Genomic DNA, 11383 nt, shown 5'->3' with positions numbered 1-11383 from the left:
AAATTATACCTAATTCATCTCAGGATTTGGTTTCTTCTTACGCTATCTTTCTAAGAAGAAAGTTGTAGAAGAACCGTCAGATGTTAGAGACCCGAGTCTGCATCTTCCAGATGTCTCTTTTTGGAAGTTTAAGCCCTCCATTGTCTTTGTGAGCGTAAGATCAATCGGTCTTTCTTGTGCTAAGGACCCGCAACTTCAGCACATTCTCTCAGACTCTGTCCATAAATTCAAGCGTGCTCTTGTCTTTCTAGGTTCACGCTTTGTTTAAGCACATCGTCCCTTTGGGTCCATCGACTCGGGAGTAGTTCACCTCTCGTTCCCTTGCGAGCAAATGAAGACCTGCTTTTTCCTCCCAGTGGACTTCGTCTTCTTTCTTTGCGATGTTTCTTTTCTCCGATTTCCTTGGTTTTTCTATTTTTTTCTTTTTTTTTTTGTCTTGCTTGGTCTTGTTGTTAGAAGCTTATTACTTCTGGTAATAGCTTTCTAACTTGGGTTCTGTTTCCTTTTACTTCAGTTGCTTGAATTTCTTTGTACTTTTTATTCATGTTTGTTGCCTTTCAATAAAGCTATGGTTTATCCATTTTTATCCATTGGAGCCATTTTGAGTTCTAATCCACATTGAGTTATTTTGCAATGCCATATATATATATATATATATATAGAATACATCAACTGCGGACGTAGAACACCCGCAATTGATAAAAAGCAACAGATAGAGAGAAATGGGAATGTGAACAGCATCATAAATAGTGTCAAATGCTTGTACTGGTTTAAAAAGCTGCTAGATGGGTGCTGTTAGTTTTTTTATAGATTGAGTTATTGTTACGATCACGATGTGATGGTTCGATCAAAATATCTGTATATATCAACGTTCACTATATTAAGTCATAAACACAATAATACCATTCATCGAGACAAGTATAGCTTTTGATGAGAATTTTTAAGAATGAATTGCATCAGAATTACAATATAGTTTGGATGAGAATCCTGAATGAATTGCATCAAAATTACAAATCGTCCAACGGTTTAAGGTGGACGTTTGTAGATGTATATATAAAAGAAGGAAGAAAGAAGGTAATAGTAATTGCTTGCTTACGTATCTACCAAACTTCTTAGGAAAGGAATGTGGGGGAAATAGAATCCCAAAAACCCAGCATGCTAATTCCACTCAAAGTCAAGGGGTGGATATTACTGGTAAGTAAAATTATTTTTTTATCCCCAATAAATGGATAAATACCATATTTTTTTATTTTCAAATCCTCACAAATCACACTCGAGAGCTCCCATCTCGGTCTCCTTGGTCATAGCCATTACCGATGTTTTCATTATTTTTGCCGTTGCTCCACTGTCTTTGCTCAATTGGACAAGCATATCACCTCCTGATCTAGAGTATGCCCTTCTCCTCTGGATTTGATGATGTTCTTTTTAATTGAATTTCAGATCTCTTTTGTTTTGGATGAATGAAATGTTCTTAATTTGGCGTTTTTATTTTGGGATGAATTCATGCTCCTTCACCTCTTGTATTCTTTTTTGTATGTATTTTGTATTCTATGTCTTTTAAGAATCTTGCCTTCTTAACTTGAGATCTCTATTTTGAACTTGTTCTTGTGATGGCTTAATTAAACTTTGGCAAGAGGATTTATTTTATTTTATTTTATTCTTTCATCAAGTTTATTTTTTATAAAATCTTTTGAAAATGTGTATCTCAGATCATCTATTTTAGTAGTATGGCTTGTTGAATTTATTAGATGTGTCTTAGAAGTAATGCTTTGACTAGGCTTTGTGATCATCTTATCTTTGTGAGGACCTCATAATTATTAGTTCTTGCTCTATTTTTGTGGTTACATAGAAACTATGGGTTTTTACAGTTTGCCATGTTTATGTTGAAGATGACAGATGGTTTCATTAAGTCTACTCCTTGTGGGCTATTTTTTTAATTATTTTATTAATATGTTGTAGTCCCTTCTATTTCTCTTAGTCTCCAGGTTTGTTGTTGGGCTATAACATCTAATGTAAATGCAGTCATATCATCATATTTTAATATGGTCGCAGCTCTTCATGGTCAGTAAAATGTTCCTTTGCTTTTTCTTGTTATATTATTATGATTTCATTTTTCTGGGCTTGGAGGATGAATTAAAAAGTATTTTTACTACAAAGCCTTAATCCAAGTTTATATTTTCTAATCATGTTAGTTGTCTGCTACAAAAATATTATCCTACGCATATCTCTTTGAATTTGTTCCTCTGGTGGTTTCTTTGCTTAAATCCACTATGATTGAGGATTTTTCTTGAATTGATATAAGGCACTTGATTAAACATGTCAGTTGCTTAATGTCTAAAAGGAAGTTGAATGTTTTATGGAAAACCAATTTTTAGTCTGTGTCTCCCATATCTGTTGGGCTTGAATATTAATGAAGTGGGTTTGAATTTCCGCACTTGAAACTAAATTTGGCGTAGATCAGATTATTGGTTACAAAAATGAAAGAAGTTAAGGAAAATTCAGTTTGATCATGTTGGACAGCGACCTTGTTGATTTTTGTTTATTTGTTTTACATGCTCTGCTTGATTATGGGGCCTGCTGATAGTCCATTTGCAGGTGGTGTGCTTTCTGTTTCAATTCATTTTCAACCAGATTACTCATCTAAACTTCCGAAGGTAATGCTTCTTGTCCTAGACGTGGTTTCGTGCATTTACATCAACTTATATTGCCTTCGCTGTCAAGGAAAGGGAATTGATCCTGTTAAATTTTCGTACAATAGGTTTTTTTTTATTTTTATTTTTATTATGTGTATTATGGATTTCTTATCACAGCTGTATTGATTATGCTGACAATTGCATTTAAGAACCTAAGTTCTTGGACTTTAGTCATATATTGTTGCACTGTTTACTATAATAAAATGCACTGGCTTTCGACATATGAGTCGAGTTAGAGGATTTCATGAATAAATTGTGAATCTGATGTCTAACATATATGCATCTTCATATATAACCTTTTCATAACCACTGCTTTCGTTTCTAGCAACTCTAATACTTGTTAGTAGCACGTGCATGATTTATCTATTGTTTGACTATTATCTCTTGTGATTTATTTTGGACCAATAACTGAATAGGTTTTTCATCTTTAGGTCTCTTTCCGCACCAAGTTTTTTCATCCAAACATTGATAGTAATGGGAGCATCTGCCTGGACATCCTCAAGGAACAGTGGAGTCCTGCCCTGACCATATCAAAGGTAATTTACTTCCTATAACTTGAATATTTTATGCATATTAAAATGTTATGAAAGTTATGGTCTTCTTCCTTAAAATATGAATTATGTCAATCCACCTCGACTGAAAAAAAAGGCTCCTATTTTGGAAATTGCATTCTCAAGTCTCTGCTGTTAAATTATTTTAAGTCTACTCAGCTTGTACGAGGGTATGTTAGCATGTAATATACTTGATATCCTTTTGAGTGTCTGAAGTTTCTGAACAAGTTACTTTGCTTGTTACCTTCAGAAATGAGACCTTTCTGCATCTTAACCTTGATTACTTTAATCATCGATGTCCAAATTATTTCACAGATACAACCTCGCACTAGTTTCAAAACTTCATAAGTTTCCATTAGGAGTTGAGCTTAGTTTTTCCAAGTGCTAGCTAATTAAAATTAGCCATGCTGTTATGTTTAATCAGAATGAAGATACCGTGATTTTGTTTTAATTGTTCTGTGTGGTTTTTGAAGGTTCTCTTATCAATCTGCTCACTTCTAACGGACCCAGACCCGGATGATCTGCTGGTGCCTGAGATCGCACACATGTACAAGACTGACAGAGCGAAATATGAGTCCACTGCTCACTCCTGGACTCAGAAGTATGCCATGGGGTAGAGAGAAAGAAGGCCCTGAACTATGGCTTCTAGTTTTAATTTATTATTATTATGGTGACTAAAAACTGGTAATTATGTTGTGGCTTTTGTTTGCAATGTCTCTGAAAATAACCTTCTGGCTGCATCAGACTTTTTGCAGTTTAATTTGTCCTGTGAATAGCCACTTGTTCCTCTCATTATTTATTTTTGGTACTACTACTTTTTGGTTTTTCTGTTTTGGTTAGAAGGAGCAGACGCATCCAAGATTTAAATTTGTGTTGGTCAATTGTTTTTGGGCTTGAAACTCGAGAGAGAGGGGCTATTCTTGGAATTTTTTTAAATAAATGTAGACTATAATTAATGCTTTTTCTATGAGACAGACAGGGAATGAGAGGGCATGAAAATGTGACACAAGTTTCACTTAAATCTTGTGAGGAGATTGGGACAGTTAAAATAAATAAAATAAAATAAAAATTAAATGAGAAACAACCTATTAAAGAAATTCATGGCTGTGGTTTGTGTGATTTTAACGGTTGTTAACGTCGGATGCAAAACCCCTCCTTTGGTGATCGTCATTGCATGTGTAGTTTTTTGATCTACTATTGCAAGCCTACTCCTGATCTCTAGGAAACAACCTACTCATTTTTTTTTTTGTGACGATGCCATTCTTAGTAGTTTTTTTTTATGGCATGTGATATTTAAATAATATTTTTGTTTTTATTCTGGTTTGATTTACTTCAAATTTGAGATGGGATGTTGGACATATTAGTATATCAACTTTTATATATTATATTAGGTTGTTTGTTTGAGATCATTTAGAATTTCAAACTTTAAAAAAAAAAAAAAATCACGAATAGAATCAAGTTTGCGAAAATCTAGCATAAATCTAGCATAGATTATTACTTATCAATACATATAAAATTTTAACACTCACTAAATCTATTACAGTAATTAGTCAAATTTGATTAAATCATTACTTTTTATTCTTTTGCGGCTTAAATAATTGTGCTTCTTGAATCACTACCATACAGTTAGAATGCCAAAAAGTTACACGCCATAGTCAGGACAATAATAGAATGTGGATTTTTATAAAAAAAAAATAACATTTTAATTGGTCTTCTTTTATGACTTAGTTTCTAGTATGTTATGGCCATTAAAAACAAAAACAAAAACAAAATAGAAAAAAAAAAAATAATAAAATTTTCTTTTGTCACTATTATTTATAACTTTTCAAAACTCAAAGAAGAAAAAGTGAATCATATCTAGTTCTGTTACATGTTGAGTTGCATTGCAATGCTACAAAAATAAAATTTAAAAAAAAAAAAATCAATACAAAAGAGAAAATTAATAAGCATCAAGTGTTCTGAAAGGAGAAAAATTTGAGCCATCTCATGTTCTATTACATGTTGAGTTGAATTGTAATGCTACACAAATTTGGAAAAAAATAACACACACTAATAACAATGATCAAGTGCTTTAGTGTATCTTAACAGAAGGTACATGTCGGACCTTATCCCAGTCCTCACCATCATTTTCTTTCAATCTCTGGGTAAACGCAACAGGCATATACCAAACTTCCAACTCTTGTAGACTAGTAATCCTTCCAAGGCCATGAGGGAGCATCACCAACTTCCCACACCTGTGAATTACCAATTTCCTAAGCCTGGGCATGGCTTCATCCTCTATTTTCCACTCTTCTAATGAATCCAAATCACCAAATTCTAACCTCTTCAACTGAGGAAACCCTTTCTCCAAACAAACCATTTCCCTCCCAACAAAAGCATCATTATATAACACAAGAACTTGAAGGTTATCAAGTTTTCCCAACGTCACAAGTGGATCCTCCACAAGGAATGAGAATTTTAAGGTAAGCTTGATGAGGTTTGTCAGGAGACATTGAGTGTTGACATCAGGGAGTCTTTCTAATTTTGCTTCCAAAGAAACACATCGGAGATGCTTATGATGGGACGCTGTAAGTATTGAGGTTGGTATTTCATGTTCATATGATGGAGACTTTGCCATTAACTCCAATTCAATGAGATTGTTTAGTTTACCAAGAAAGTCTGACAACGGTTTTCCATGAGATTTGTTAATATCATCAATGCTCAAGTTCCTCAAATTGGTCATCTTGTCTAATCCCTTATATAGCCATTTTCCTGCCTTAATGCTTGAAAGAGTCTGAAGATTTGCCAGGTTGTTAACTGATGGTTGTCCCTTGATTGAACATGAGTAACATTTAAGATGCCTTAAATTACTTTTCCATATTTCACTTGGTAGCTCGAGGGTAAAATATATGTTCCGAATTTGAAGTGTCTGCAAATTGGTGAGTTCACCAACGGAAGATGGAAGCGGCTTGGATCGTACAACACATACATTCAAGTACCTTAAATGAATCAGCTCCCCAATAGCATCAGGTACAATTATTTCTAGATTGTGGAGATCTATGACCCTAATCAGCTTCATGCTGATTAGAATTTGGGGTATTTGGAAACTCATAAATAGCCCGGGATGATTATGATCTACATAATCATATAGAACCCCCCCAAGCACAAAATGCCTTGCTATTGCTGTTAAAAATTTGTCACATAAAGAATCTAGGTTTGAATTCCATGGATTTGAACCAAAGAGAGTTAGTAGGCTTCGAGTAGAGTCAGTTGGATATTGCTGAGCTATATCCAAACTCTCTTTATCATGGAGAGCAAGTCGACGAGTCTTTTGCAAAGTAATAATATTCCTCTCATTATTATTATTACTAATGGTCTTAGTAACAAGGAGAAAGTTTGTACCTTTGGCTTCAGAGATGGCCAAGTCAAGAAGAAGATCATGGATTCGACAATAAGTGATAACTCCCCATGGATTTCTCGCTCCTACTTGGATCAGACTCCTACGCACCAACTCCTCCAAGTATTCCTCTGCGACTTCCTCCATTGTTTCTTCATCTCTTGCTTCTATAAACCCCTCTGCTATCCACTTTAGCATTAGAGCTTTGGCATCAATGAGAGAATCCTCAGGGAACATTGCAAAGTAGAGAAAGCAGGGCTTCATGTAGTAGGGAAGATTGTGGTAGCTAAGAGATAATATTTTGGAGATCTGGTCTTCACCTTCTCTTAGTTGCCAACTCACACTCTTGAGCAACTTTCTCCATTCCTCTTCAGACTGCTCTTTCCTCATTGCTAGACCTCCCAACACAACGATAGCAAGAGGCAAGCCACCGCATTTTTCCACCATCTGCCTTCCTATTGTCTCCAATTTTGGAGGACAATGCTTGCTGCACTTTGTTGGAATTGCCTTCTTGCAGAACAACTCCCAACTCTCTTCTTCTCCCAAGAGCTTGAGATCAAAAGGAGGGATCTGTCTATCTGCATGCAATGCAACTTCTCTGTTACGAGTAGTTAGCAACACCTTACTTCCATTCAACATCTCTGCAGGCAGCACCTCTTTGATGTTGTCCCAAGCTCTTCGGGTCCATACATCATCAGTCACCACCAAGTATTTCCTTTCTTTCAAGTGATCAGAAACCATCTTCTTCAGCTCCTCATCGGTCAGTTTATTCATCCTCACTTCGCCAACGACCATGAGTTGCTTAGCGATGGACTCCACAAGCTCTCGATCTGTATAAGCTTGAGAGACATAGACCCACGCATGACAAGCAAAATGCTGCTTGATTGTGGGGTTAGAGAAAACCTTTTTGGCAAGAGTGGTCTTGCCCAAGCCTCCCATGCCCACGATTGATATCACATGTCGCCGTCGCTGTGTATCTTGTGTACCTTCATCTTCCACCAGTAACAGTTGTACCAATTTCTTGACATCCTCATCAAAGCCAACGACATCAACTTCCTCCACAACCGGAGTCTGCTTCCAGCTCAAAGGTAGTCTTGTTTCATTGGACGTCAATGAGCAGGAAGAAGTAGTAGCACCAACGCTATCGATGCCATACTTGGATCGATTAGCAGAGATCTCCTCAGCTCTCCTCTTGACCTTGACAATCTCATTGCCAAGGTCATGGAGGATTGTTAGTCTGGAAGGATGACAAGCATATGTTGTCATTAACGAAGAGAACAAGCATCCATGGGATCCTCGGCGGTGTTGATGAATCTTGAAGATGTAAGTGTCGATGATGTCCTCAGCGTCATAAGCAACATCTCGCACCTGGTTCACCCAAGTCTTGGCCCCTCTCGTTGCCTCCTTGGATAGTAGCATCAGCATCTTTGAGGAAGGCCTGAAACCATTGGAACTCACTCTGCAGGGATGTCAACTCCTCAGCTACTCCTTGGAGGAAGTTCACTTCTTTGATCAGAAGCTCGCCTAGTTTTCCCACAACAGTTGAGACTATGCTTTGCGCCATCTCACAATTAATGAGATCTGATCGATGGTATATCTTATCCTCCCTCAGATCAGGTTCAATGTTTATGTTGTGATGAGTTCCCAAACAGGCAGGGAAACAGACAGATCTAGTCAACGGACTAGATAAGCATCCATCGTGTTGCTAGAGTCGTTCGCATCTGTTTTTTTATTTTCTATTTTTTTCCCTTGGCAAAAGGAGGGCTCCCTTCAAAGCTTTCCATTTGTTGGTGGGACCCAGGTTAATTGCCTGGAAACAACTACAAGGACAAATAAGAGCCCGCATTCAATGCTTCTGACGTGGTTCTCAAATACTGCACAATAAAATATCATTGTGATTGTTAGTGGTTTGTTTTTAATGTGACAATTGTATTCAAGTTGTATTTTTAAATGTCTCTCGCGCATGATGATTGACTGATTGTGGGCTTTATGACATCAACCTTCATTATTAAGTATTTGCGTTATAATGACTTTCATACTAAATAAATGAAAATGCAATCTTTTTTTATATTATAAGATACCATAATGCCTGAATATTTCTACAAGCCCATTTTACAATTGTTGGTGACACAATTCACAGAAACACAAATTGGGCTTTGTCATGCAATTGAGGTTGCTTCCATGTTTGCCTTCTCAGACTTCTCTACTTGCACACACAATTTGGACTTCAGAATACAATCAATAGTACCACACAATGCAATATCCATCTCCGTTTCATTTTACATTTTTTCATAAATATCATATATTTTATTTTATTTTATTTTATTTTTAAAAAATGGATAAACCACAATCATTAAAACAAAAAGACAGTACAAAAAAAACAGAGGCTCCAACAAAAGAAAACCACCAGGGGTCGTTAGAAGATCATATATTTATTTCTCTGTTTTATTTTTGTATTTTTTTCATAAATATCATATATTATATTATTCAAAGTACTTTTATTTTTAAGGTGACAAATGTATTCAAATTGTAATTCTTTTATTTAATATTACATGAGTTTTTTTATTATTATATTTATTTATTTATTTATTTATTACTTTTAATTAATAGCTATAGAGTAGCGCTCTTCTTCTCAAAAATAAATAAATAAATAAATGCAAACTTTTTCTACATCTTTCGAGTTGCTAAAATGTATTATTTATATACTTTCCGTGTGTACACAGAGTAAACATGATTGTTACAAAATCTCAATAAGTTAACAACAATGATTTATGTTGCATGGGGCAGATATTAAAAAATAAATGAAATTTTTTTGTCTTCTGATTAAGAACAAAACTTACACTGAAATGTTTGTTAAAACTATTTTTATAAAAAAATATGGACAAGACACGTGTGTATAAGCAGAGAGTTAATGCATCAATATACTTTGTCTTTCACTTTACGTGAATTGAGATTAGAAGCCACCTCTTTTGCAGAACACAAACACATTATATAGGTCTAATAAACTAAGAGGTAGTCAGCAAAAAAAATTCATTAAATCAATTTTATCATTTCTTTTAAATTAAAATGGATAAATTACTAATTTATTACAAGAAAAAATAGGTATAGAAAAACAAACTACTAAGTGTGGACATAAACAAATGAAATCGAAAAAAAAAAATGCAAAATAACTAAGAGAATAACAAACTGAATACAATGTGTATCTATGTTGACTGAGAAGGAAAAGCGCCTATTTTTGAAATCGCATTCAAGAAACGTCTCAAGTCTCTGTATATAGTGGGTCTACTCAATTTGTACTAGTACGATACACATGTAATGTTCTTGTTGATATCCTCATGACTGCCTGAAGTTTATGAACAATTTACATTGCTTGCAACCTCCAAAAAATGAGGCCTTCCCGCATCCGAATCTTGATTACTTCAATCATCAATGTTCAAATTTTTTCACAGATACAGTCTCATGCTAGTTTCAAGACTCCATAAAATCCATTAAAAGTTGAGCTTAGTTTTCCCAAGTGGTACCAGCTAATCAAAATTGACCCATATCGTTAAGATGAATCAGAATGAAGCTAATGTGCTTCTGTTTTTATTATGTTGTACGGTGTTTACAGCTTCTCTTATTAATTGGCTCAAGTCCAATGAGTGTTTCATTAAGATCATCTAATGAATTAGATAACACAATTTCAGAAGTAAAAAATTTTCAGGAAACAAAAAACAAAAAATTAAAAAAAAGCACTTGTGCAACAAATCACCTGATTAAAAGACCATCTTGTTCCATTTTACAAATGCCATCCTTTGAGATATATGGCATACTAACATTAACTTATAGCCTGGTAAGATATCAAAGAACTTCCTTCTTTTAACCTTCAGATAACTAGTTTCAGATGTTCTTTTTCTTTCTCTTTTCGCTGAAATGTTTCACAAGGTTATAAAACAAAAAAGTAAATTCAAATGAAAAATTAAAGATCTCAGATTTTGGCTGCAAGAAAAATGACCAATAAGATGCCCCAGTCCGCACTAAGTTCCTTCCCTTCACACTGTTGGGATGCAGTGGCTCAGGACCATAGTCCCACATCGCCTGTGGGAGACGCTTCCCTCTAGTTGATATACCACTACCAACCCTTCCCTGTAACTGCGGTTATGGAGAAGTTAGGGTGGTGGGTCCCTGTCTTAACACACACAAGGGAGATGCCCCATACTTGCTAAGCTTGTCCCTTGGCGTATTGGGTCACCGCTATCTGCTTCTAGATTTATATCTCCTTTCTCTGTTCTCATACACTTCACCACCTCAGAGTAACAAGAGAATACTCATGTAATCAGTGAAGCCATAAGAATTAGCTCTGCATTTGAAAATTGTCATTTTGTTCATATGAAATACACCAACATACTGCAGGCAATACAAAAAATTTTGAGAATCAATGGAGACGTGGGGGAGTAACAAAGTCAATCAAACAACTGCAGAGTATATTCTATGAATTTTATTAATATAAATAAAATGGCCAAAGTATTTCCTCTGCTGGAGAAACAATTTCAATCAGTCAAAGGTAACAGGAAGAAACCAGAAATTTGAGGGACCTTTTATGCCATAACTCATGCCAAGCTTACCAGTTAAGTCATCCATGGTTCTGCAGAAATTCAAAGTTTCTTTTTCATCACAGAGCAGCAAAATAAATTAACTTCCATCATTCTCTGCCAAGCTTGTTATAGAGCAATGCAAGTCATGGTTGTAGTGGCGTAGTGGGTCCTGGAATTTGAAGATGCCTG

At 35.3% G+C, this 11383-nt stretch overlaps 2 protein-coding genes across 3 annotated transcripts; one reads left to right on the top strand and one right to left on the bottom strand.

The window, feature by feature from the left end:
* The first annotated feature begins 1353 nt into the window (after nt 1-1353).
* LOC120277183 (ubiquitin-conjugating enzyme E2-17 kDa-like) lies at nt 1354-4036 on the top strand. 2 transcript variants are annotated; one of them, XM_039283940.1, is made up of 5 exons: nt 1354-1389; nt 1979-2061; nt 2596-2654; nt 3125-3229; nt 3718-4036. In XM_039283940.1, the coding sequence occupies exons 2-5, from the start codon at nt 2043-2045 to the stop codon at nt 3859-3861; spliced, it is 327 nt and encodes a 108-aa protein (XP_039139874.1). In that variant the 5' UTR covers nt 1354-1389; nt 1979-2042; the 3' UTR covers nt 3862-4036. The 2 variants fall into 2 exon arrangements, with proteins under 2 accessions (XP_039139874.1, XP_039139872.1); XM_039283938.1 differs by lacking the exons at nt 1354-1389; nt 1979-2061 and having other exon boundaries at nt 2291-2654.
* A 1147-nt stretch (nt 4037-5183) lies between these two features.
* LOC120277180 (disease resistance protein RPP8-like) lies at nt 5184-8005 on the bottom strand. The gene has a single exon (XM_039283932.1). It carries the CDS (start codon nt 7884-7886, stop codon nt 5316-5318), a length of 2571 nt encoding a protein of 856 aa, XP_039139866.1. The 5' UTR covers nt 7887-8005; the 3' UTR covers nt 5184-5315.
* Nucleotides 8006-11383: the final 3378 nt, after the last annotated feature.

The sequence above is a fragment of the Dioscorea cayenensis genome, chromosome 15, assembly GCF_009730915.1.
Source record: "Dioscorea cayenensis subsp. rotundata cultivar TDr96_F1 chromosome 15, TDr96_F1_v2_PseudoChromosome.rev07_lg8_w22 25.fasta, whole genome shotgun sequence".
In the NCBI taxonomy this organism is placed as follows: domain Eukaryota; kingdom Viridiplantae; phylum Streptophyta; class Magnoliopsida; order Dioscoreales; family Dioscoreaceae; genus Dioscorea; species Dioscorea cayenensis.
This window is presented reverse-complemented; position numbering and strand designations above follow the sequence as displayed.